Consider the following 26,481-nt stretch of genomic DNA (forward strand, 5'->3'; position numbering starts at 1 on the left):
TCTCATAACATGTTAAATTAGTGGTTTTGTTATTAATCATTAAGTAGAACATTCTAAGAGGGCCACAAATTTTTATTGGCCCTATCTCTTGATTTAACCAACTGAGGTCAATTTCTAATCAGTTCTCTTTAACACATCAGCTTAATTACTATCTCTATGATTTATTTCCGGAGGTATTGATTCATGAAATAGCTCTCCTTTTCCTCCTTATTCTGGTCTAAATCCAACGACTATCCCGAACTACTCCCCATGTGTATGTGTCTTTTGCATCCCTAAGGAAAGATATGGTAGATATAGAGGGAGGGGATATATGTATATCTGATTCACATTGTCCTTCAGCAGAAACTAACACAACATTGTAAAGCAATTATTCTCCAATTAAAAAAATGCTATGATAAACCATAATAAAGAAGAATATTTTAAAATTAGTGTATATATATTTACAAGTATTACAGAATCACTTTGCTGTACAATAGGAATTAATAGCATTGTAAATCAACTATACTTCTATAAAAATAAACAAGAAAAATGAAATGGTATGTTTTTAAAAAAACACAAAGGAGGGAAAGCAACTGAAGTGAATTTGGGGTTCTAGGGCTTTAAGACAGGACTCTGGGTAGCAAGGAGATCAAACCAGTCCATCCTAAAGGAAATCAACCCTGAATATTCATTGGAAGGACTGGGGCTGAAGCTGAAGCTCCAATACTTTGGCCACCTGATGTGAAGAGTCGACTCATTGGGAAAGACCCTGACTCAGGAAAAGACTGAGGGCAGGAGGAGAAGGAGGCAACAGAGGATGAGATTGTCAGATGGCATCACTGACTCAATGGTCATGAGTTTGAGCAAACTCCAGGAGAGAGTGAAGGACAGGCTGGCGTGCTGCAGTTCCTGGGATCGCAGAGTTGGACACGACTTAGCAACTGATTAACAGCTGCTTCCGAGGAGCTATGTGATCTTGGACAAGACAATCTATGTCTGAGTTTCCCAACATGGGCAAGATTTTTCGGATCTTTTACTTTAACATATATTCAATTTTGGGGCTGCCAATAATTTATCAAGAATGAACGAAGCAACCTAAACTCTTTTAATTACTCTTCATTTCATTGATGTATCTTTGACCTTTAATCATAAATAAATGTATCTCAGGGTGCCCTGAAACAATCTCCTAGTTTTCCAGAAACTTTCTGATCAGAAAAGTGCAAAGATCAGAGGAAGCAACTGGGGCCCCAAAGTAAGGTGGTTTCCTCTTGTGCACCCAAACGGTCATGGACAACTTTAACAGAAGATGGAGTCAGTTTGGGCACTAACCGGCTTTTTTTTCAGTGTATATCTAGAAGTTAATTATTAGTCTTTTCTGTTATTGGATTTTTTTTTTTCTAGTGTGGAGACACAAATGATACCAAGATATTTGCTAGCTGATCAATTTTGGGTACTAGAAGAAACAGATAAGTCAGAGAAGGAAGAGGGAAGAATAGGGTAAGAAAATGTTTACAATTCTTAAAAAACACTTAAGAAAAATGTTTACCTGATACCTACTTAAAACTTGGTAATTTATATAATGAGAAAATATAAATATGAAAGAATATATCAAGATTTTCTAAATACTCTAAACCCCCAAAGAAGTCCCTGCATGCAAGATTTAGTATGATAAATGTCCTTTTTTGTCCATAGTGTATCTTTTGGTCTAGACAGGAAACTTCTGGCAATCTCAGCCATACTGTGTGCATGCTTGCTAACTTGCTTCAGTCCTGTCCAACTCTGTGTGACCCCACGGACTGTGGCCCACCAGGCTCCTCCGTCCATCGAATTCTCCAGGCAAGAATACTGGAGTGGGTTGCCGTGCCCTTCTCCAGGGAATCTTCCTGACCCAGGGATCAAACCTGCATCCCTTGCATCTCCTGCTTCGGCAGGAGGGTTCTTTACCACTAGCGCCACCTGCGAAGTCTATACAAGCATACTGTACTCAACGGCAAATTTTGAAAGAACAGAATCACTTTGCTGTACAATAGGAATTAATAACATTGTAAATCAACTATACTTCTATAAAAATAAACAAGAAAAGTGAAATGGTATGTTTTTAAAAAAACACAAAGGAGGAAAAGCAACTGAAGTGAATCTGGGGTTCTAGGGCTTTAAGACAGGACTCTGGATAGCAAGGAGATGAAACCAGTCCATCCTAAAGGAAATCAACCCTGAATATTCATTGGAAGGACTGGGGCTGAAGCTGAAGCTCCAATACTTTGGCCGACTTTTTTAAAATGATGATTTTAAAGAAGGTAAAAAATTCTCTGAGTAGCTGAAAGAAATTTTTCAAGGCTCATATCCTTTATATCATGGGTGAGGCCTTCAGACTCTCACTCAGAGACAATTTACTTTTATAAAGAGCTCTTACAAGCTAGTGTCTTTGTGACTGTATAAGGTCGAAAAGCTTATTAGATCCTTTCTTTTGTAACCTCACTACTTAACACAAAACCTAGTACTTAGAGTGGGCTCGATAAATATTTGTCAACTAATGAGACAAATAGAAGCAGTATTTAGTAGGTGTTGTTGGAGACAGGTCCATGTGACTGGGAGGAGTGATGGTCTGAAATCCATAGCAGTGAGAAAAACACCACGACCATACACCGTGGTTACCACTTTACACACGGTCCTAGAGAGCCTATGACTTGCTGAGAGATTAGAACATAGGTACAAAAACAATTGCCATGAACAACAATGACCCCGAGTCATTAGGAAAATATTCAATTTTATTTAATTCTCATTTAATACAAGTCAGGGAGCTAAATACAACGCACTTTTCAAATATTTCCATGAGAATTAAAATTGTCCCTCAATGGGAACTCTCTGTCTTCTCTCCTGTTTGGGTTTCCTTTGCAAAACATAATCTTGATGGCATAATATCACATATCTTTAAAAAACATATACCTTAAAAAAAAAAAAAACATATACCTTGGTTCTATTGCAGGATGTCTAATTCTATAGTGTCTTTGGTAGATACAGAAAGTACACGTTTTCTTTGTCTTTTTGATTTATTAAGCTTCCCAGTAAAGAACTTTAGTATATTCCACATATCTGATCTTCCTGTCTCAGTTATGAAGCAGTACAGGATTGGGTCAGCAACACAATTTAAACTTGTTAATGCAACTGTGATTCTATAGATCTTATAACTCTGCTTCCCAGACTTGGAATGGTCAAACACTTGTTCTTTTAAGTTCATGTTGTGCTCCAAAATGCTGCGAATCAGCAACATCACATGAAAGGGGGTAAAACACAAGATAAAAGTCAACGTGATACTGACCAGTAGTTTTATGATTCTCTTCTTTTCCCTGTTTTCCGTGGCTTGATTTTGCCGCACAGCTTGGTAAACTTTCTTGTTGCAAGTCATTATCACGACCAAAGGTATCATATACCCTATACACGTCCTAGCAAAGTTAAACCTGATTTGCCAGTTCTCCAAAGGATATTTGTCATAGCATAAAGTAAAGTTAGACTTCTTGGCATCACAATATTCGACAGCTGTTTCATCTTCCCACAGAATAACCGCGTTGAGGATGGTTTCCAAAATCCAGATGGCAAGGCTGACCATGAACGCACATTTTCTCGACCTTAGAAAAAAGAACCTCAGGGGGTAGACCACTGCCAAGTAGCGATCGATCGCGATGCAGGTGAGGAAAGCTGTGCTGCTGTAAAAATTCAGGTACATGAGAAAAGCGCTCCCTTTGCAGAGGGAGGGGGAGAGCGTCCAGTTGTCTCTATTCCAGGTGTAATTGATCCACAGAGGAAGCGTTGAGGCATAGAGCAGGTCCGAGAGGGATAAGCTGAAGAGGTAAATGCCTAATTCGTTTTCTTGCTTTGCTTGCAGAAAAGACACACACAGAGAACCGATGTTGGCTGGAATGCTGACGATCACCACGAAGACATAAACCGCTGGGAACAAGTAGTGATCCAAGTCATGCTGCTCATCGATACACGTGCTGTTCATTGCTTCCTCTTAAGGGGCCGGTCACACTTGTTCTCAGACGGTAAACAGCAAACTGAGTCTTGCCTCTTGGTGATTCACTTTCAACACCGAATTCTCTTTTGCTAAGACTGTGTCAGTTTTCCCTTGCTTTCAAACGTCCTGATTGGTTCATTGGTGGTCTTAAAGATGAATGGAGATCAATTTTCACACAGGTATCGATGGGTGGAAGTCAGGGTTCAGGCTCCTGGCAGTCACGAAAGGAATCAGTCGATTTTAAGGTGCAGAAGTCCACGCGCTTCTTGTCACAGGAGGCTGACGAAGGGCTCTGGAGGATGAACCAGGTTATCCATCAGTTTTCACAGAGTGCTGGCTTCAGTTCAGTGTTCTTCACAAAACTCAGAGGAGATTGGTGCAAACATGAATATACAAGGTTTCATTTTCACAGAGGTTGGCATCTCTTTCTAAAATGCTTTTGTTTCTGTAATGAAAAACAAACTAGAGTAGTTTGGATGTTTAAAAGAGACATCATAATTTTTGAAAGAATCTTATTTTATTTCATTGATTGAGGATATAAAAATGCATTAAATTTCATACAGTGAAGGTGTTTAAAAGGGGAAAATGGTTTAGCAGACTTCAGTAAATGAAATCAAGCTGAGATATTTGACTTATTTAAAATCACAATTATTCAAAGGACGCTGCTGCTGCTGCTAAGTCGCTTCAGTCGTGTCTGACTCTGTGCGACCCCATAGACGGCAGCCCACCAGGCTCCCCTGTCCCTGGGATTCTCCAGGCAAGAACACTGGAGAGGGTTGCCATTTCCTTCTCCAATGTGTGATGAAAGTGAAAAGTGAAAGGGAAGTCGCTCAGTCGTGTCCGACTCTTAGCGACCCCATGGACTGCAGCCTACCAGGCTCCTCTATCCTAGGGATTTTCCAGGCAAGAGTACTGGAGTGGGGTGCCATTGCCTTCTCTGCAAAGGATGCTGGGTTAGAAGGAATTATACTTCCTACTGGAAATAATCTAAGAATGCAAAATTAAAGTCAAAAGTCATTTTAGAAGCTAATTTTTTAAAAAGATGGCATATTCAGTTATTTATTTGTAATCAGTAAATGCTTTTGAGTGTATGGTAAACTGTCTGATTACAGCATTTCAAGTCTTTAATTTCTTATGCAATCTCTGTATAAGGCGCTTATTTTCAAAATAAGCTTATGAGCCAAGAAAAAATTGTCATAAGAAGTTTGATAAAGTGAAGCATTTGAAAATATAGCAGCTTGTTGAGGCTTCATAAATAATTAAGCAACACTACCTCATTTGTTTTTCCTTTCCTTTCTTTGCGGGCTAATTTACTTTATCATTCTCATACTCTTGTGAAAGACAGGGCAGAAGGTTCTCGATTCTGGGTAATATCTTGTGATCTTCAGTTTCTACCATTTACATCTGATTGCTTACAAGTCTAGTTTTCTAAAAAGGTCTGATGTTGTAGATTCAACATCTACAGAAAGAAAAGAAAAGAAAAAAGAGGGAAGCCGTCCTCCTCGCCACACCAGAACAGAGGAATAGTGAGGTCTGCTGGTGCTTCGCTGATTTATCCGAGGGGGATATTCACAGGAAGCTCTGTGGAGTCACCATGCTGGGGTAGGAAGTCATGCCCTCTTCCTGAGTAAGCCAGAGAGTAAGCCAGGTCCGGAGCCCGTGAAACGGAGCACTGCAATTCCTGAAATCACCTAGCGTTTCCACACCTAAAAACATGAATCAACAGCCTTTCAGATCAGTAGGGAATCCCGCCAGAGAGGGGGGAGCAAGAGCTAAGATCAGAGAGCTAAGTGAGCTGGGTGCTCTGAGGCATATGGGGATCTGGAGGAACTACTTTTGACGGCAGAGAACCAGGGACAGAGCGTGGGCCTGCGCAGGTAGCAAGTGGCGCTCGGTCATCCAACACATGCTGGGGTCCAGGAGCCTGCGCCCTCAAAATAAAGAAGCTAAAATAACACTTCACAGGTATTTACAGACCGCAGGGTAAGTTGGCAAGTTCCCTGTCTTAGCGTTGCTTCTTTGAGGAATTCTCAGAAAAAACCCCACATCTATCCATGGCCTCTGGTTGGTCCTCACCTGGAAACTGGGTCTGAGACTACACTATTAGTTTCGTTCTGAAAACTTGAGGTCAACAGTGACTCAATACTGGGTCTATGTGCTCAGCTTCATTAGTCATCAGGGAACTACAGACTAAAACCACAGTGAGATACAGCTACATCTTCACCAGAATAAATGAAATGAAAAAGATAGCAAATATTAATACCAAGTCTTGTTGATGTAGAGCATCTGGAACTCTCATATATTGTTGGGTGGGAAACTGTTTGGCTCTTATGCAAATCTTATGGTTCAGCAACTCTACTTCTAGGTATGTGCTCTACAGAAAGTCATAACATTCCCAAGACACATGTGGTCGAATTAGAATGTTCACAATAGCATCATTCATAATATCCCCCAACTGGAATGCCCAAGAGCAATAGAAAAGATGCTTTTGAACCAAGGTGCTGGAGAAGGCTTTTGAGAGTCCCTTGGACAGCAAGGGGATCCAACCAGTCCATCATAAAGGAAATCAGTTCTGAATATTCATTGGAAGGACTGATGCTGAAGCTGAAACTCCAATACTTTAGCTACCTGAAGTGAAGAGCTGACTCATTGGAAAAGACCCTGATGCTGGGAAAGAGTGAGGGCAGGAGGAGAAGGGGGAGACAGAGGATAAGATGGTTCGATATCATTGACTCAATGGACATGAGTTTGTGCAAGCTCCGGGAGTTGGTGATGGACAGGGAAGCCTGGAATGCTGCAGTCCATGGAGTTGCAAAGAGTCAGACATGACTGAGTAAGTGAAGAACAACAAAAAATCTATACATCAATAAAAGGAACAAATTATTGTTACATGCAACAATGCAGTTGAAGCTCGGAAACAATGCAGAGGGCTAGAAAAAGGCAGGCACAAAGGGTCCATATTGTCTGATTAAGAACCAGGTAGTGTTAATCTGTGCTTTCAGAAATGAGGATAGCTCTTCATTTATTGAGGGCTTTCTTCATGCTGGACTCCATGTTAATGGCATGTATATTTGTTATAATACATGTTGTACAACTCTGCTGTTTATTACACTATATTACAAAGATGAATTGAGCAACGTATTAGGCAATTAGCCCCCAGTTACCTGTCTGATCTTGGTAGAACTTGGCTGCAATCCTAGGCTGTAATTCTAAAGTCTCTTGACTCTTACCTACTTTGACTTCTACCTTTATATATATAAAAATACTTTAGAAATCTGAAATATTTTTAGGGTTTGGGTCTTCCAGCTATAACAGCTCTTCTAATTAAAGAAAATGACAACAATAATCACTTATGCAAACTAGATATAAAATAACTCTAAACTTTCTAAAAGGCATTACTTTTATATTCTCTATTAAACTGCGTGGATTTCAAATAAACATGTGAGGACGATCATCTCAGGTCATGTCTAACCCTCAGTGACAACATGTCTTTATGTTTCCTTATGTTTGTCAACATGTTTTCTTCAGAAGGTTAAAAGTGTTCCTTTTCAGTAAGTTACGAGGCAACACATTTTAATTGGGCTTTCCCTCCCCCCATTGTATTTGGTTTTAGGAATAGATGGCTAAAAAGGAGCAAATATCCTGCTACCACTTTGAGTTAGGAGGCTGAATTTTGAAGGGTCTATTGTTTAGATCAGGAACCATCTGTGAATTGTTTTAAAGTTGAAATGAATTATGTTTCACCACTCATAATGTGGTGATAAAGAAAATGTGAGTAAGACCCATTGGAAGTGGGAAGGAACCTCCTGCAGTCCCTTTCTTCTCAGCAAAGCCCATCTGCCTTGTTACAAGCAACCATGTAGAATGTCATGTTAAACCTTTAGCTGTTGTAAAAACCTGATAAAGAGGAGTCAGGAGGCAGCGGCCTTTGGGGAGGGGCTGGGTTATGACAGGAAGAGGGCACTGGGAGGACTTCTGAGAACCGAGTGGCGTTCTCTTTCTTGATATGAGTGTTGCTATGAACAACCTTGGGCTACAGCCCCGGGGTCACAAGGAGTCAGACACGACTGAGCGACTCCGCACAGCACCGCAGCACATGAATGAGCTTGTGACAAGCTCGAACAGGTTTGTAAAAATGCATCAGGCAGTGAGCTTTGGATACGTGCATTTTTTTCACATACAGGTTATGTTGTGATTAAGGTTAAAAAGTGGAATCAAAAGGCTGTGTGCGATGAGATATAAAGAATCTTGACACCATCACCTGGATTACCCGCGGGTGGAGTGTAAATGCCTTCCTAAGAAACGCTACGATTCTAGTCCTTTCCTCACATATGAAAGGCAATTTATAGAAGCACAACAGAACAGTAACTTAAGTAACTTGAAAATGAATTCACCCAAAACAAAGGCTTACCAGATGGAAAAGTGAGTCTACTAGGGTCCTGGAAGAAGCAAATAGAAATCATACCTTGAGGAGAGCTCCCTTGACCCAGGCTTTAAAGAATTCTCATGGATAGGGTTCTAACAAATATGAACTGATTAAAATGCCCTTCATCCACACACACACAAAGAGACTCGATTTTAAAAATAGATAAAAAGAGCAAACATCCTGCTACCACACAGGAGAGAAAACAGACACAGGCAGAAATTAGCTACTATGTGTGAGATTCAGTAAACAAATAGGAAAGAAGAGACCTGGATCCACAAGAGCCTTAGAGATGAAATTAATAGATATACAACACAAAACGAGTATGCCCAATATGCTAAAGAAATAAAAGAAGGAATCTGAATATATGAATAAGGATCCAGAGACAATGAAAGATAAGTAAGCATATAAAAGATTGAAAGAGTCTTTTCAGAAATAAAAACTGCAATAATTTAAAACTCAACACAGGGACTAACCAACTGACCAACTCCAGTTGAAGAGAAAATTAGTATGTTGCAAGGTAGAGCTAAAGAAGTAACACAAAATTATCAGAGTATTAAAGAGATGTGAAAATACCATACCACAGAGATAAGGAGGATAAGGTGAAAAAGTCAGCATATGTATAACTGAAGTTCCTGAAGGACAGGAGAAAGTAAGGGAGAGGCAATGTTTGAAACGATGCTGACTGAGAGATGTCTGAAAGTGATGCAGGACGAGGCATCCTCAGATTATGAAGCTCAGCAAATCCCAAATAAGATTAGGGAAAAAGAAAAAAAAAAAAACCAGAGATGGAAATCTCTCTTTACATGCATTGCAATCAAGCTTCAGATCACCAAAGACTAAGACAAAAAGAAGATCCAGGGAGAAAAAATGGATTACCTATGAAGGATGAAATTTCAACCAAGACCTTTTCAACAGCAATGATAACAGAAACCAGAAGGCAGTGGACTGATATTTCCAAATTGCTATGAAAAAAATGTCATCCTTTAATAGCCCACTCAAGGGAAGGAAATTCTAAAATGAGAGCACAAATAAGGATGTTTGAAGATAAACTACCACTGAGACCATTGACCCCCACGATCCTCATTAGAGAGACTTCTAAAGAACATAAGAGAGGAAGGAAAATGTCCGAGATGCCCAGAATAGAATAAGCTACCAAGGATGGAATTCTCACGGTTTCACAACGTTATATCCGTGACCAGGCTTATGGGTCTGGGGGAGAAATTTAAACCATGGAAATATTCTTCCTTAGAAGCAGGACTGGGGGAGCTGGGTGATGGGCAGGAAGGGACCCCTTTCTCCTTTGTCCGTGGTTCTCAGCAAATAAGCATCTTTTTTTTTTTTTTTTTTTTTTTAAGGAGGACTTTCCTGGTGGTCCAGCGGTTAAGAATCTGCCTACAGATGCCAGGGGACCCAGAATCAGTCCCTAGCCCCGGAAGATGACGCACTCCGAGAGGCAACTAAGCCTGCCCACCGCAACTACTGAAGCCCACGCACCGAGCGCCCGCGCTCCCCAACAAGAGAAGCCCCTCCGTGCGAAGCCCTTGCTCACACCTGCAGCGCAGCCCCCCTTCGCCCCAACTGGAGAAAGCCCGTTCGCGGCAACAGAGCCAGCGCGGCCAAGGATAAACAACGCATCTTGAAAAAAAGATAAGAAGGATCAACTGGAAAAAATGATTTTGAGCCGACTCACAAAATTCTCAATGGAATACATTCCTGTCTTTGCAGAAACACCTCCTGCCTGAGCTAAAACAGGCGCGAGACTGCATGGTTTGATGAAGCAGATCCTGAGTGCCTTCTGGGTGGGACCACAGAGACGGGGTTACGGAGGCTTGTGGTTGCGTCGTGTGGGCTCTGCGAGCTCAAAGGCTCTCAACAGTTCTTGGGGGACTTGTGGCCACGTGTGTTTCTTTATCTGTTTCAGTTTTCACAGGTGTAGCTCAGCAACCATTTTATGGAATCCTTGTGAGGACTGCACGAGATGACACGCGGGGCCCAGTCTGGGAACATGGTAAGCCTTGGCTGCGCGTCCTCGGACACTGCTCGAACGACAACACTGGTTGTTGCCGTCCCACTCCTCTGAGACCCCATGGAGCCCGCCAGGCTCCTCTGTCCATGGGATCTGCCGGGCAAGAGCCCTGCAGTGAGCTGCCGTTTCCTCCTCCAGAGGTTCTTCCTGACCTAGGGATTGAACCCGCGGCTCCTGCATTGGCAGGTGAGCTCTTCACCGCTGAGCCACGAGGAAGCCCAGCCGCGCGGCGAGTCTGCGTCCCCTCCCACATCTCCCGAATGGAGACCACCTTCGGCTAGCTATCCGGAGCGCAGCGGAGAAGCCAGAGGCTCACAGAGTGAAATGTACACAGTAACATTTCACATGTGATACCAGACTGCGAAGATGAGAGCTGTTAGATTAATTTGTGTGACTCTCAGATTAAAAGGGAACCCATAGTTCTTATCATTCATGCCTCTTTTCAGATATTGTTTTCACTGCTTTAACCATATTTTGAGGAAATTGCGTTTAGGTCCAGTGCTGAGAAATCAGGGTTAAGGTTTTGATTCTGACTTTAATTCCTACCTAATGCCTAAAGAAGATCATCCACAGCTCCTAAAACAATACAAACCATTGATGACGATGATCATAAGATAAAACGTGTTCTAGGAAACCTTTACCTTCACTTATCAGTTGAATAGCTACTTATTAAGACTCTCCTATGTGTCAGACAAGTCATAGTCAAGTTATTAATTAATACTGGAAATATTATTTTCAATTTTATTAATAATGTGGGAAACATTAATACTAGAAATATTATTTTCAAATTTCACATTATTTCTGATGGTATAAAAACTTACCGGTAGACCACTATATTGGTGAAAAAGTGGTGCTAGATAGCTCTATAGCCAGGAGTTTGTACGTTTCTTCCTAACCACTTAATCTTCAGTTTGTGGATATACTGTTTCCTGTAGAGGAAATAGAGCGTAAACATTCCCCCATTGTGTTTTGATGGTTTCACCTAACCATTTTACACAAAAATTTTGACATCCTTTACTACCACTCTAAGTAGAGAAACCATATGTCATCCTCATGTCTCTCTGTCTTATAGTATCACATTTATACAGCCTAAACTAGACAAAATGTTGCATATATCATTGACAAACATTCAAAAGTATGTTAGCTACTTAAAATTTTATTTTTTAATCTTACACTTACCCATGTTCCTTGGGATGGTGATTCTGTCGATCGAGGAGTCAGCTAAATCTGCTTGCACCCAGAAGAGAAACCAGCATTGTTGAGGGGACAGGAAACTGAACTCCTATGTCGTCATAAACCAATGAGGAAGCAGCATCTTAATGAGATGTAAGTACATTATCCAAGTTTGAGCAACAGAAGTCTCCTAAGTATTTTTAAACATGCTTTATTTATTATTTACTGTCATAATTTTTATAAATCACTTTTCTCTTTGCCTTTTAGTTACAATTGTATATTGATATTATATGTGTTGATTTAATAGAATATGTACTAGAATCTCATTTATTTGTTCATTCCCTCTTTCAGTTATCTGTCAACACATATATATCTATCATACTCTTAGGGCATTGTGCTGGGAAATATATAGGACCTGGTTCTAATCCGTAAGGGGCTTCTCACTTAGTGAAGGAGATAATAACCACCAAAATGGATAAATACTCCAAGAGAGATACAGAAAGATAGGATGAGTCATTGGATGTGTGAAATATGTATGTATGAAGCAGGAGAGGAGATTGTAGATGGAATCAGGGTGATCAACATCTTAGGAGAAAAAGAGTAGAGAGAATGGGGGTTGGGTGTATGAAGAGCATTGTGTGTGTGCCTAGTCGATTTTCCAGGCAGGAATACTGGACTGGGTTGCCATTTCCTCCTCCAGAGTATCTTCCTGACCCAGGGATCAAACCTGTGTCTCCTCTGTCTCCTGCACTGCAGGCCAGTTGTTTTTTTACTGCTGAGCCCCTGGGGAAAACCCACAGAAAGACCGTGTTCATCTCTTAATGGCATGATGGTGGGGTCACAGTAGCCAACGTGGTAAAGTTTTTTTTTTAAAGTACTAATGGGATTAGATACATAGTGTTTTATTATAGAACCACTTTCTCCTTTGATTTTCCTCTTGGAATAGAAGAGTCCATCAGAGATTGCTAAACCATGTTGAAAACCAGGTCAACTAACTGGTTTGAAGGTGAAAGTTGCTCAGTGGTGTCCAACTCTTTGGGACCCCATGGAGTCCCTGACAGGCTCCTGATTCTTCAGGCAAGAATACTGGAGTGGGTAGCTGTTCCCTTCCAGGGGACCTTCCCAACCCAGGCATCGAGCCCAGGTCTCCCACATTGCAGGTGAATTCTTTACCAGCTGAGCTAACAGGGAAGCCCCTTAACTGGCTTAGGCAAATCAATAATTTTATGAAACTTGAAAATTTATTTAAGAAAGATGTGGGTTATTACAATGAAAAATCAAGTAGTATATTAAGGTTGACAGTTGCTGCCAAATTTGTAAGTGATTTGATATGAAGTAAAACTAGCTCCTAGAACTTTTGAGATAATAAAAAGTCAGAAGCATTACATTTGAACCCTTGAATAAACTTTTATTACAAATGAAGGGGAAATTTTTACTTTATAAGGACAAAATTAATTTGAAGTGGAAAAATTTAACTTATTTTAAAAACTACAATCATGATGATTTGAGTCTGTTCTTGTAAAAGGAGGTTAGATGTTCCTGTTGGTAGAGTTTTTAAATTTCTGCCCAGAATTGGAAAAGATGACCTTGTGATTTAACCAAAAATGTTTTTCCTTGAAGTTAATTCAGGTTGTAATAGGTGTGCAGTGGGTTTCCTATACTTCTTTTGTAGGTCTTTCATTGAAAATAATATAAGTACTCATTTAGATTTATCAGGTACGTTTGCAAAGTAATTTAGCATATACTAACTTAAAAGCAATATAGCGTACAGTAACTTAACAATTCAGACTATCTTCTACTTTTACTGAAATAATGAAAAATGTAAGTACAACACAGAAAATTAATAGTAAGACCCTTCAGTTCAGTTCAGTCACTCAGTCATGTCCGACTCTTTGCAACTCCATGGATTGCAGCACACCAGGCTTCCTGTCCATCACCAACTCTCAGAGTTTACTCAAACTCATGTCCATTGAGTCGGTGATGCCATCCAGCCATCTCGTCCTCTGTCGTCCCCTTCTCCTCCTGCCCCCAATCCCTCCCAGCATCAGGGTCTTTCCCAGTGAGGCAGTTCTTCACATGAGGTGGCCAAAGTATTGGAGCTGCAGCTTCAGCCTCAGTCCTTCCAATGAATATTCAGGACTGATCTCCTTTAGGATGGACTGGTTGTATCTCCTTGGAGTCCAAGGGACTTTCAAGAGTCTTCTCCAACACCACAGTTCAAAAGCATCAATTCTTCGGTGCTCGACCTTAAGCCTTTACAAAAATGAAAGCAATGATTTCTATTTACTCATGACTCTAATCCAAAATTTTTGTTTGGTTTCACACATCCACTTATCTGTGGCTGCTATACATGGGTATCTCATGACACTCACAATTTCTTATTTTACCAAAATAAACTACACTTCTGCTTTTAGGGAAATGCTATTTTCACATCCACATCAGGTTTTTATGTATTTTGATCTTCAAAAGAAAAAAAAAACAAACAAAAACGGATGCTGTTTGAAAACACAAGAAACACAAACTTTCACTTCTGATTAATTAGGAGAAAAATTGTGGCTGCCTTATGCTGACATTTGTCAATTCCACATTATAAGAGTCTTGAGAACTTTTAAATAACTCTGCTTTTTACTAAGTCCAGGTTTTCTGAAGCCAAAGGACAGAGTCCCGGCACTGGCCTATGGCAGAACTCTTGGGCTGCCCGTGGGGGAAACGGGAAGAGAGTGTGGTTCTCCCTGCCTCCAACTTCTCCACGGGGCAGACAGAGCAAGAGCTGAATCTGCTGATGAAGTGTCCTTTGTAGCCGCATTTTCCATTTGGTGCAATTTCACTAGTCAAAGCCGCAACTCAACATGGCAGGGGACATTCTGAAACACTGACTATTTCCCCAGCTCTACTTCCTTTTACCCTATCCCTACCCGCCCCCCCTCCCCTCCCCACCACACACACTCAATTAGCCACTTTGAGTGTTTATTGCCACAAGAGAAGGAGTTCTTAGCAGAAAAATATGGGATGGGGAGGAGAAGACAATTCTAAGTTTTGAATTTCAAAAGATTTAGACAATCTAGGAGAATGGCTCGGTGGATAAAGAATCTGCCTGCAATGCAGGAGACCCGGTTTCAATCCCTGGGTTGGGATGATCCCCTGGAAAAGGGAATGGAAGCCCATTTCTGTATCCTTGCTCGGAGAATCCCATGGACAGAGGAACCTGGCGGGCTACAGTGGCAAAGAGTCAGACACGACTGGGCGAAAGGACCGAGAGGCAGACAATCTGCTTGGAAGCGAACCTGTTCAGATGAAGCAAAGCCTCCTGCCCCCAGGAACAGATAAGAGGCTTCTCCTGGCCGGTGGGGCTGGGGCTTAGGGCTGTGAGAAAGGAAGTCGTGAGAGTTCAGATGTGGTGGCAGACTGACCCTAACCCTAACCCTGCATCCTGACTGCCGGTACCCCCTCCCCTGCCAGCCCTGAGGCAGGGTGGGGTGGAGCCATGCTGACTCTGCTGAGCTGGGGAGGAGGGTGCCTGCCTCTCACGTGCAGGGGGAAGTCCAGATGGGAGGCTGTCTCCAGATGACATGCGTGGCGGCCTGAGCCAGCAGCACCAAGCTCCCTGCTGCCCGGCACAGCACAGGCCAGGCACGTGAGGACCACTCGAGTGATGGACAGCATCGGCCTCCCCTTGATGCTTCCAGTGGGCCACAGAAGGAGCCTGGCTGCCCCTGACAGTGGACGACCCTGCTGAGTCCTGCATGGGCTAACTGCTGCCGACTAGGACAGAGTGCGGACATCCCAGGGGAGGCCAGCATGGGCAGAGGGCAGCTGCGAGGCTCAAGGGTTGAGCTAAATCCCTCTAGCTTTAGCAGCATACAAACTCCCCGGTTCCTACATGGTGTTACCTACATGGTGTTCAACCCCCTGTCTCTCTGCCTACATGGTGTTACCTACATGGTGTTCAACCCCCTGTCTCTCTGCCAAAATCCATATGTTGAGGTCCTACTCCCTAGTATTTCATAATATGACCATATTTGGGATAGGATCTTTAAAGAGGTGATTAAGCTGAGATAAAACTGTTAATCCAATCTGATTGGTGGTGTCCTTATAAGAAGAGAGATTTGGACTCACAAAGAGACTCCAGGGATGCACATGCATAAAGGAAAGAGCGGGTGAGGACAGGGCGAGAAGGTGGCCATCTGCACGCTGAGGGGAGAGACCTCAGGAGAAACCAGCCCTACGAACACCTTGATCCTGGACTTCCGGCCTCTAGAACCGTGAGAAAATAAATGCCACTTTGTTATGGCAGCCCTAGCAGAGTATAATAAATACAAGTGGAATCCAGAGGAAGAAGAGGTAAGATCCTGAAATGACTGTGAGCAAGCGTCCACCAGTTTCACAGAATGAAGTGTTAAAATGGAATTTTAGTTGAGTTACAGAAAGATAAAGAATATTTTATTTCTTGCATCTCTGATTATGGTCTGAGATTGGAATGCACATTTTAAGACCACACGTTTGATCTAAAATGCATAATTCAACAAATATTTGTTAAGCCTTTGACTAGCAGAAATATTTTTCTCATTACTTGTCAGGGGGGCTAAAAGGTAACTATAAGATAACTTTCATTTGAGGGGTTTTGAAAGTTTTAGGCTTTCAAAGTTTAGGCTTTCAGGTGGTGCTAGTGGTAAAAAAAAAAATCTGCCTGCTGAAGCAGGAGACTTAAGAAATACAGGTTCAATCCCTGGGTCGGGAAGATCCCCTGGAGGAGGGCATGGCAACCCACTTCAGTATTCTTGCCTGGAGAATCCCATGGACAGAGGAGCCTGGAGGGCTACAGTCCATAGGGTCACAAAGAGTTGGACACAACTGAAGCGACTTAGTATGCACAAATGAAAGTTTTATCATCAGGCTTCCTTGCTAAAGATGCAAATATATTACTTGGGTTGGAGGGGAATGTTAAGTTTTCAGATAATTTACCTTACTTGGCGTCTACATTATGACAAAGCTCCCCGGTATCCATTTGCACCAATACTTCTCCAACTGTGCTTCTTGGATTATCAGTGTTAATGTCATATCTGAATGTCTGAGAATTACAGTTCTCAGTCCCACCCCAGGCCCAGGGAGTCAGAAGCTCTGGGGCTGGAGCTCAGAGATGTGTGTTACAAAAAGCCCTTCAAGTGGTTTTGATGCCCCAGAGTTTTGAGAGCAATTGGTGTACAGGATGGCCCCCTGGGTAAGAGACTGGGGGGAGGAGAAGAGAGACAGAGAGAACAGAACCTCTATGAAGGGAAGAGCATGAAGACACTTTCTGTTCAAATTCTTCCTTAGTTTGGGTACTTTCACCCTGTCAGAGAGGAAGAAAGTTTTCCCTATCCTTCTAGGTTCTTCTGGCTGTTCCAAGAGTGAAACTAACATGAGGCTGAAACGCTGGGTGCCATTTCCAGGGGCTCTGAAGAGCTCCAACACCATAGCCCTTTGTGTCTCAGTGCGGAAAGAATTCAGCAAGAAGCAAGATAAGAAGTGATAAGATAAGCAAGATAAGAAGTGATTTATTAGAATCGGACTCTTTTTCCTGTAGTTATGTATGGAAGTGAGAGTTGGACTATAAAGAAAGCTGAGTGATCCCATCAGTCCATCCTAAAGGAAACCAGTCCTGAATATTCATTGGAAGGACTGATGCTGAAGCTGAAACTCCAATACTTTGGCCACTGACTTATTCGCATAAGTCCTTCTTATGTGAAGAACTGGGAAAGGTTGAAGGTAGGAGGAGAAGGGGATGACAGAGGATGAGATGGTTGGATGGCATCACTGACTCAATGGACATGAGTTTGAGTAAACTCTGGGAGTTGGTGACGGACAGGGAAGCCTGGCGTGCTGTGGTCCATGGGGTCACAAAGAGTCGGGCACGACTGAGCGACTGAACTGAACTGAACTGAGGCTTATAAGCAGATTCCCGAGAACTCAGTGGGCTACAGTTTTATAATCAAAAGGAAAGTGGGGAGGGGGAGAAGACCTTCTTTGTCTTTCATGAGTAGACGTCATGCTTCCATTATCAGCTCCTCCTCCAGGCAAGGTAGTCTTCTTGTCCCTACATGGCCAAGCGAAACTCACAAAGCATTGTCCTTTATGTGTGCAGAGAGCGTGTCCTAGGGACCGTTCACTTACTGAGCTCAGTGGGCAGGGTGTGGGTCTCATGCCACCGTTGTTTTATTTTCTGGGGCAGCGCTGGTACTTCTGCTGCCTGGTTTTGTTGCTAAGCAAGCCTGCTTGGTTTTGCGGTTAAACCAACCTGTTTTCAGGAGTCACCGTTAACTTACAGGGGTCTCCCATGTATTTTTCTACATCCAATCCCCTAGTGGATTAACTATTTAATTACCTACTTTGACCTTTCACTCTGTCCCTATTATTTTCCCCTCCAGGTGTTGACCCTTTTCACTTAAAAGGGGGCTGGGGCGACAGGTTATCATTAGCTGCTTCTTGCTGAGATGGGACGTAGGCCTGCCTGGGAGAGGAGTGGAACACCTGACCAGCCGCCCTTTCGCTAGTGGGAGAACTGCAGGTCAGCGTCACCCTGCTTAGTACCAGTCCTCTTAGATGTTAAGCATTGGAAGATGAGTCTCCAGAAAGATAATTTGAAATACAGTACTAAGCATTAGAAAAGTCATTAAAAGAGATTATTACCATGATTTTGAAGATCCAAACCATTTTCCCCCAGTTTTTGAATCTGGAAGAGGGTCACTTAAGGCGTCAGTCTGTTTTTGGTTAGGCCCAGAATCTCAATGTTTTATATTTTAGGGTCAATTGATTCTTTTATCTCAGTTATTGATTTAATTTGTTCTTTTAAATATTTTGTCAATATCCTATGGTGATTACAGGTGGCTTCTTTGTCCCTCGAGACATAGAGTGGCCCCTAATTTGGTTAATAAGTCCTTTTCACTGAAGATATAGAGCAATCAGGCATAAACAGAAAGGAATGTAGAAGCATCTGACCGTTGATGTTGTAGAAAAGGGGTCCTAGAAAAGTGTGTACGTGTCTCTTTTCTGACACTCCCATTATGTATTTTTTTGGTTAAGATTTCCAATCCTTTGGGTTAAGACTGAAAAGGATGCATGAGTGTCTATAAGAAATTTTATCAAATTGTATCAAATGGGCCACCACTCCAGTGACCACCCAAGTCTGGGCACTAGTGATGTAGATGGCAGAGCCACTCCTCGCCTTGGGCCCTGTCAGTCTCCTCAGCCTTTGATGGTTTTGCAATTGGAGACTAGTAGTAGTCTCCAAAGTAGTCTCCCAACCAGATGTTAATGCCTGAGAAACTGCCACAAAGAAATTGTACTGAAGGCGATTCAGTGGTGGTGACAATGAGCAAGTGATGGTCTGGCTGCAAATTGGAGATAAAGGGTCAGCACTTGTAAGGGTTGGAAGGAGGGGAAGACTGACATCAGAGCTCAGGAAGTCCTCTGTTGGGCACTTTTAGTAATTAGAGGAAAAGCACCTTAAGCCTTAGGGCTTCCCAGGTGACTCAGTGGTAAAGAATACTCCTGCCACGTAGTACATGTTGGTTTGATCCCTGGGTCAGAAAGATCCCCTGGAGAAGGAAATGGCAACCCACTCTAGTATTCTTGCCTGAGAAATCCCATGGTGGGCTACATTCCATGGGGTTACAAAAGAGACACAAGTTAGGGACTAAATAACAACAACAACGCTGAGTGTTGGAAGTTGATTCCCCTCAGTTTTCTTGGGTTATTTAAGAATACCTGATAAGAGGTTTTTTTGCTTTTTTCAATCTAGGTGAGAGATCATTCAAATGATTTTTTTTTTAAACATACCGATAGATCCCCTGATTATAGATTGTAAGCATTTAGTCTTTATCTAAAGATAGATTATAGTCATGTGCTTTAGAAACAAGTTTAGAATACCTTCTTAATAACTCAATTAAATTTTACAACAGTATAACATAATAACAGAGCTATTTGAAAAGTGAGTTTTAATCAGTAGATATGGACCTCCAATGGCAACACTAAAATTTAATATCTTTTAAAATACAATTTTTTCTCTAAGATTATCCTCATCTTTACCAAATATAGCCAAATTAGGATTAATTTATAAAATAAATCTGGTTAATTGATCACATAGGCTTGTATAATATGTCCAATAAAGTAGTTACCTTGATTACTAAAAACTGTAAAAAGTATATTCCAAGTGAAAAAAGCAAACAAACATTTTTAACCATTCGTTTTTATTGTGAACGTATCAGCTTTGTAGCTAAGGAAGGCTTTAACCCATGTAACAAAATGGAGTTTGTCAGGGAGTCCGGACAGCCAAGTAGCCATCTTAGGTTTTTCATGGCCCTGACTGTTTCACTGTAGCTTTTCTTCCTCAGTCTCCCTTAGAGCGGGGACTAGAACACAGCCAAAACCCAGACTGCAACTTGAAACCAGGCAAAAACCAGCTTGGAACTTTAGGAAGCTCAGGTTTCTTGATGTCTCATCACAGAAAGGGTTCAGTGAGAGACAAAGTTATCAGCAAGAAGTGGATCTTTCTAGAGAGAAAACACAGTCCAGAGACAGAGTGAGGGCCATCTCGAAAGGCGAGAGACCTTGGGAGAAACACATACTTGAGTTTTACCCTGGGATGGCTGTAGAGTGTAGAAGAAAAGTCTCAGAACTGAGAAGAGAAGTGTAGATGGACACATCCTGTCAGAAGCAACCCAAACAGCAGATTCCCCCTTTTTACACACCATTTCCCTTGTCACCTCCTCAGCAGTAAGACCCCGTCCACGTCTCTAAAGATCCACATCCTCTTTCCAGGGCCACTCGTACTGACTGCCGTCGCTCCTCCAGTTCTCTCTCTTTAGGCGTCCGTACCATCATCCACCTGGCCTGTTCTTAGGCACCCGATCAGAGCCCCAGAGCATCCGGGATTGAGCAGCTCGTCTAAGTGAAAGTGAAGTGGAAGTGTTAGTCTCTAAGTTGGATCTCTTTTGTGACCCCACAGACTGTAGCCCACCAGGCTCCTCTGTCCATAGGATTCTCCAGGCAAGAACACTGGAGTGGGTTGCCATGCCCTTCTCCAGGGCAGCCTGTCTAAAAGGGACAGCTATTGGTGGAGCATCTTCCTGGATATTCCTGGCTCGTGGCATGCCAGGACTCTTCTAGGACCCCACCCCAGACCTTCTTATCTTACCATGGTCCTGCTGCGGGTTGCCATCTGAAACCGCTGAGTGTTGTTTCGGGGGTAGGGGGGAGGGGGTCCAAAGAGCTCCAGCACCATAGTCCTTTATGTCAGTATAGAATGAATTCAGCTAGAAGCAATAGATAAGAAGTGATTTATTAGAACAGGATGCTTGTGAGGCTTACAAGCAGGTCAGCAAGGGGATGCCATGCCTGAGAACTCAGTGGGCTACAGTTTTATAATCAAAGGAAAAGTGGGGAGGGGGAGAAGACCTCCTTTGCCTTTCTTGAGTAGACGTCATGCTTCCATTATCAGCTCCTCCTCCAGGCTGGGCAAGGGAGTCTTCTTGTCCCTACATGGCCAAGCTAAACTCACAACGTATTGTCCTTTATGTATGCAGAGAGCGTGTCCTAGGGATCGTTCACTTACTGAGCTCAGTGGGCAGGGTGTGGGGCTCATGCTACTATTGTTTTATTTTCTGGGGCAGCGCTGGTACTTCTGCTGCCTGGTTTTGTTGCTAAGCAAGCCTGCTTGGTTTTGTGGTTAAACCAACCTGCTTTCAGAAGTCACCGTTAACTTACAGGGGTCTCCCATATATTTTTCTACATCCAATCCCCTAGTGGATTAACTATTTAATTACCTACTTTGTCCCTTTACTCTGTCGCCATCAAGATAGGTTAATAGGACAAAATAAGACAAAAATTTAGTAGTATGTATGCATGGGAGTGGCCCAGGAAGACTGAGTAATTCACCAAAAATAGCTGAAATCATTAAATATTAAAGCTTAAATATAATCTTCAGCTAAAGACAAAAGAGGATGTTGGGGGCAGTGGTTTGAGACTTCAAAGGGGAGGAAGGTAACTCACATAGAGGTGGGAAGGCAAATGTTTGGTAAATAAATGCGTGCTGGTTTACGTGGAGACAGCAGAACACAGAATGGTTCACTGTCCAGACTCTGCTCTCCAGACTCTGCCAGGTTTCCCCCATCACACTTAGTCCCTATTTGCAGATCTCTCTGGTGATAGCTCTATTCTGGGAATAGGTCCTTCATCCAAATTCTTTTAGGCAGTTAAGGGGAAGTATAGCAAGAAAAACTTCCCAAGTCTTCTGTTTCTTTCTGTCTAAATCCTTATGCCAAAGAGACACATTTGGGGGTGGCAGAATTTGTTCCCTTGCAGCTTTATCATCTCTTCATCAGTTCTTAAATTCCATTCTGTATCATTGGGTCATTAGTTCATTTGGTTCTGCCCTTTTAAAAAAGTTGAAGCTAACACAGCCTCTCATTTCCGACTTGTAAATGATTTTAACTTAAAGCTGAAGTCAGAACATAAGTAAAGTAACAGTTAAAATGGAGACACGTTATCAAACTAAGGACTGGAGTCTTTAATATCCTAAATATTTCATTATTGTTGTTGCTATTGTTTTGTTGCTAAGTTCTGTCCGACTCTTGAGACCCCATAAACTGTAGCCCGCCAGGCTCCTCTGTCCATGGGATTTCCCAGGCAAGAATACTGGAGTGGGCTGGCATTTCCTTCTCCAGGGTATCTCCCGGATCCGGGGATGGAACCCATATCTCCTGCATTGGCAGGCAGATTCTTCACTGCTGAGCCACTGTTGCTGAGTTCAGGTTTGCTCTGCTTGCTGCTTGAGAGGCTGATAAATTTGAGAGAGGAGATGTTGAGGCAGGGAATATGACTTTATTTGGAGAGCCTGGTGACTGAAAAGATGGCTGATTAATGTCTCAAAAAAAAAAAAAATTGCCTTATCTGGTACTGGTTACCAGGTTTTTTAATGGATCAGAGATAGGCGGGAGGTGAGGAAACAAACTAAAAAGACCATTTAATTCTTGCGAATATCTCCTAGAATGGGAGATGTGTAGTTTTACTTCCTTACAGCCATCTCACAGGTGGTGTGAAATGGAATATTTCCTTCCCTATTCATAGACAAAGAATGCCACAGTCCTTCACAGGGAGGCGGGGCCAGGTTATCTCCCTGAGGCAGGCAATTATGTTTGCCTGTAATAACAGAAGTGGCAAAAGACAAAGGTTAAAGTCACAGAAGCAGATCCAGTTGTTCTTGTTCAGTCACGTCCGACTCTTCGCAACACCACGGACTGCAGCACACCATGTTTCCCTGTCCTTCACCATCTCCCAGAGTTTGCTCAAACTCAGGTCCATGGAGGCAATGATGCCATCCAACCATCTTATCCTCTGTTGCCTCCTTCTCCTCCTGCCCTTAATCTTTCACAGCATCAGGGCCTTTCCCAATGAGTCAGCTGGCCAAAGTATTGGAGTTTCAGCTTCAGCATCAGTCCTTCCAATGAACATTCAGGGTTGACTTCCTTTAGGATTGACTGGTTTGATCTCCTTACTGTCCAAGGGACTCTTAAGCGTCTTCTCCAGCACCAACCTTCAAGTATCAATTAAGCATCAGTTCTTCAGCGCTCAGCCTTCTTCATGTTCCAAGTCTCACAGTTGCACATGACTACTGGAAAAATCATAGCAGATCCAGTATGAAGTCAAAACTAACCCCACACCACCAGGGAAGTCAAATACCTCTTTGGAATATCTAACATGTATTTCTTGATGTCTGTAAGTTACAGAAATAAATTTTAATGCATTTGCTATGCTCATTTATTGAAGTAATCAAATTTAGGAAGATGAATTCCAAGTAGTTTCCTCAAGTACTGTGGAATGTGCAAAATGATTAGCTTAATTTTTTAAGTCAGGATAATAAATGTAAGTCCTTGTGGAATTATCTGTTCTGTCCAGTTTGCTTATGCTAGGGATAACCAGATAATCTTTCAACATTTAGGATCCAAAAACTGTTTCATGAATTCAGGTTTAACCAAGATATGCACTAATATTCACAGAGTTTCAATCCAAAGGATAGTCCAGAGAAGGAGGAGAGATGATTGGCAAAAAATTGAGCCAACTGGGGCAAAGGAGCTAGGGACAGACAGCAGGGAGAATGGGAGGCCAGGGTAATTGTTATGGGTTCTGTGGCATCAGGACTGGTGAAGGCAGGTTCTGTTACCCAAACTTGTGAGTCATACCAGAATCCAAAGAATGAACAGAGCAGAGATTATAGTGAAAATCCAAGAGTGACAGGAATACCTGCCATTTTGTAGAAAATAATGCTAGAACCTTTATTTCCCTTGGTGCTTTTTTTAGAGGACGTTAAAATATCTTTGCAGATGTGATGTAACTGGGTAAACCCCTTCTATTGCTTTAATACCCCTTTTTATAAATAAGCCTTCAAAATATTAGTTACTGCAACATTTAAGACTATATCATATGAGTGGTTTGCTGAAGTGCATCATGGGCAAATGCGATTTTAAATATGTTCACAACATACAGATGGCCAGCAAACACATGAAAAGATGCTCAACATCACTCATTATTAGAGAAATGCAGGTCAAAACTACAACGAGAGATCACCTCATACAGGTCAGACGGCCCATCATTAAACAATCTACAAACAATAAATGCTGGAGAGGGTGTGGAGGAAAGGGAACCTTCCTACGCCGTTGTTTGCAATGTAGACTGATAACAGCCGCTATGGAGAATAGTATGGAGTTTCCTTAAGAAACTGAAAATAGAACTACCATATGACCCAGCAATCCCACTCCTGGGCAAGTATCCAGAGAAAACCATCATTCGAAAAGATACATGCACGCCAAGATTCACTGCAGCGCTATTTACAATAGCCAGGACATACAGGCAACCTAAACGAACCCCAACAGAGAGAACGGATAAAGAGGATTTGGTACATAGATCTGTACATACATACATGCAATTACACATACATGGAATGTTCTTCAACCATAAAAAGGGATGAAACTGTGCAATTTGCAGGGATGTAAATAGGTCTAGAGACTGTCATACAGAGTGAAGTCAGAGAAAAGCAAATATTGTATAATATCGCTTATATGAGGAATCTAGGAAATGATGCAGATGGACTTGTCTGCAAATCAGCAACAGAGACACAGACATAGGGAATAGACACATGGATGTGGGGAGGGGATGGGCTGGGGTGGATTCTGGGGGACTGGACCCGACAGCATGCACTGCTGCTAAGTCACTTCAGTCGTATCCGACTCTGTGCGACCCCACAGATGGCAGCCTCCAGGCTCCCCGTTCATGGGATTCTCCAGGCAGGAACACTGGAGGGGGTTGCCATTTCCTGCTCCAGTGCAGGAAAGTGAAAAGGGAAAATGAAGTGGCTCAGTCGTGTCCGACTCTTAGCGACCCCACGGACTGCAGCCCCCCAGGCTCCTCCGTCCATGGGATTGTCCAGGCGAGAGCACTGGAGTGGGGTGCCATTGCCTTCTCCGAGAGACACACACACTCCTGTGTCTAAAATAGATGACTCTTGAGTACCTACTGTACCGCACGGGGAACTCTGCTCAGCGTTCTGTGGTGACCTAAATGGGGAGGAAATCCACACGGGAGTGGTTCTGTGTGTATGCAGGGATGGCCTGGTGGCTCAGACGGTAAGGAGTCTGTCTGCAAGGCGGAGACCTGGGCTTGATCCCTGGGTTGGAAAGACCCCCTGGAGAAGGAAATGGCGACCCACTCCAGGATTCTTGCCTGGAGAATCCCATGGACGGAGGAGCCTGGTGGACTGAGTCCATGGGGTCGCAAAGAGTGTGACATGGCTGAGCGTGTGCACGTGGACACACACACACACACGCACACACACACATGCACACACACAGCTGATTCACTTTGCTTACAGCAGAAACTACCACAACATTGTAAAGCAACTATTCGCCAATAAAATTAATTTAAAGAATGAATAGAATACATTCACAGATTCTTTGACACTCCTCCTCTCAAGAGGGGGAGCCTGATTTCCCTCCCCTGGAGTGTGGGCTAGACTTAGTGACTCACTCCTAGCAAATAAAGCAGAAGTGATGCTGCTTTGTTCTGGAGATGAGGTCAGAGTAATCCCGTGAATTCCCCCTCAGGCCCTCTCACTTTCTCTTTTTGCTCACTTGGTCTGAGGGAAGTTAGTCTGTGTCATGAGAACAGGCCCACGTGGCAGGGACCTGAGTGAGCCAACACCATTGAATACTCACCTTGGAAGAGAATCTCCTAGCCTCCAGATGATGACAGCTCCTGCTAACATTTCTACTGCAGCCTCACGAGGATCCTGAGCTAGAAACACCCAGCCAAGGTGATCCCGAACTCCCCACCCACAGAAACTGAGATGGACTGAATATTTATTACCTTCCCTCATAGCTCAGTCAGTAAAGAGTCTGCCTGGAATGCAGGAGACCCAGGTTTGATTCCTGGCTTGGGAAGATCCCCTGGAGAAGGAAATGGCAACCCATTCCAGTATTCTTGCCTGGAGAATCCCATGGACAGAGGAGCCTGGCAGCCTACAGTCTGTGGGGTCACAAACAGTCAGACATGACTTAGCGACTAAACCACTGTGACTACTAAATATTTATTGTTGCTTTCAACTGCAGAACATTGGATAATTTGTGACACAGGAACAGATAACAAATTCAGTGTGTATATTGTTGAGTTGATGTGAATGTCATGATGTGGATTCTAGGTGCCAGTAGTCTGAAGTCAAATTAAATTGTAAACCCAGGATTAATTCAGGCAAGTGTCAATCTTCAAGAATGTTTCCCTTTTTATAACTAAAATATTCTGTTAACTCTCTGGGTTTATGGCATGTGCTTAACTCAG

The 26,481-nt window shown here is 42.7% G+C and overlaps 1 protein-coding gene across 2 annotated transcripts; it reads right to left on the bottom strand.

Annotated features, from left to right (window-relative positions):
- Window positions 1-2,729: 2,729 nt before the first annotated feature.
- On the bottom strand, window positions 2,730-11,737 carry GPR65 (G protein-coupled receptor 65). Of its 2 annotated transcripts, XM_061156494.1 has the most exons (3): window positions 11,626-11,712; window positions 11,268-11,375; window positions 2,730-4,439 (listed from the first exon to the last, which is right to left on the bottom strand). In XM_061156494.1, exon 3 carries the CDS (start codon window positions 3,980-3,982, stop codon window positions 2,957-2,959), a length of 1,026 nt encoding a protein of 341 aa, XP_061012477.1. In that variant the 5' UTR covers window positions 3,983-4,439; window positions 11,268-11,375; window positions 11,626-11,712; the 3' UTR covers window positions 2,730-2,956. The 2 variants fall into 2 exon arrangements, with proteins under 2 accessions (XP_061012477.1, XP_061012478.1); XM_061156495.1 differs by lacking the exon at window positions 11,268-11,375 and having other exon boundaries at window positions 11,626-11,737.
- Between the last annotated feature and the right edge of the window lie 14,744 nt (window positions 11,738-26,481).

The sequence above is a fragment of the Dama dama genome, chromosome 12, assembly GCF_033118175.1.
Source record: "Dama dama isolate Ldn47 chromosome 12, ASM3311817v1, whole genome shotgun sequence".
NCBI lineage: Eukaryota > Metazoa > Chordata > Mammalia > Artiodactyla > Cervidae > Dama > Dama dama.

Excerpts from the sequence above, each read along its gene's own strand:
- GPR65 (XM_061156495.1), bottom strand. The coding sequence starts at position 3,982 with ATGAACAGCACGTGTATCGATGAGCAGCATGACTTGGATCACTACTTG.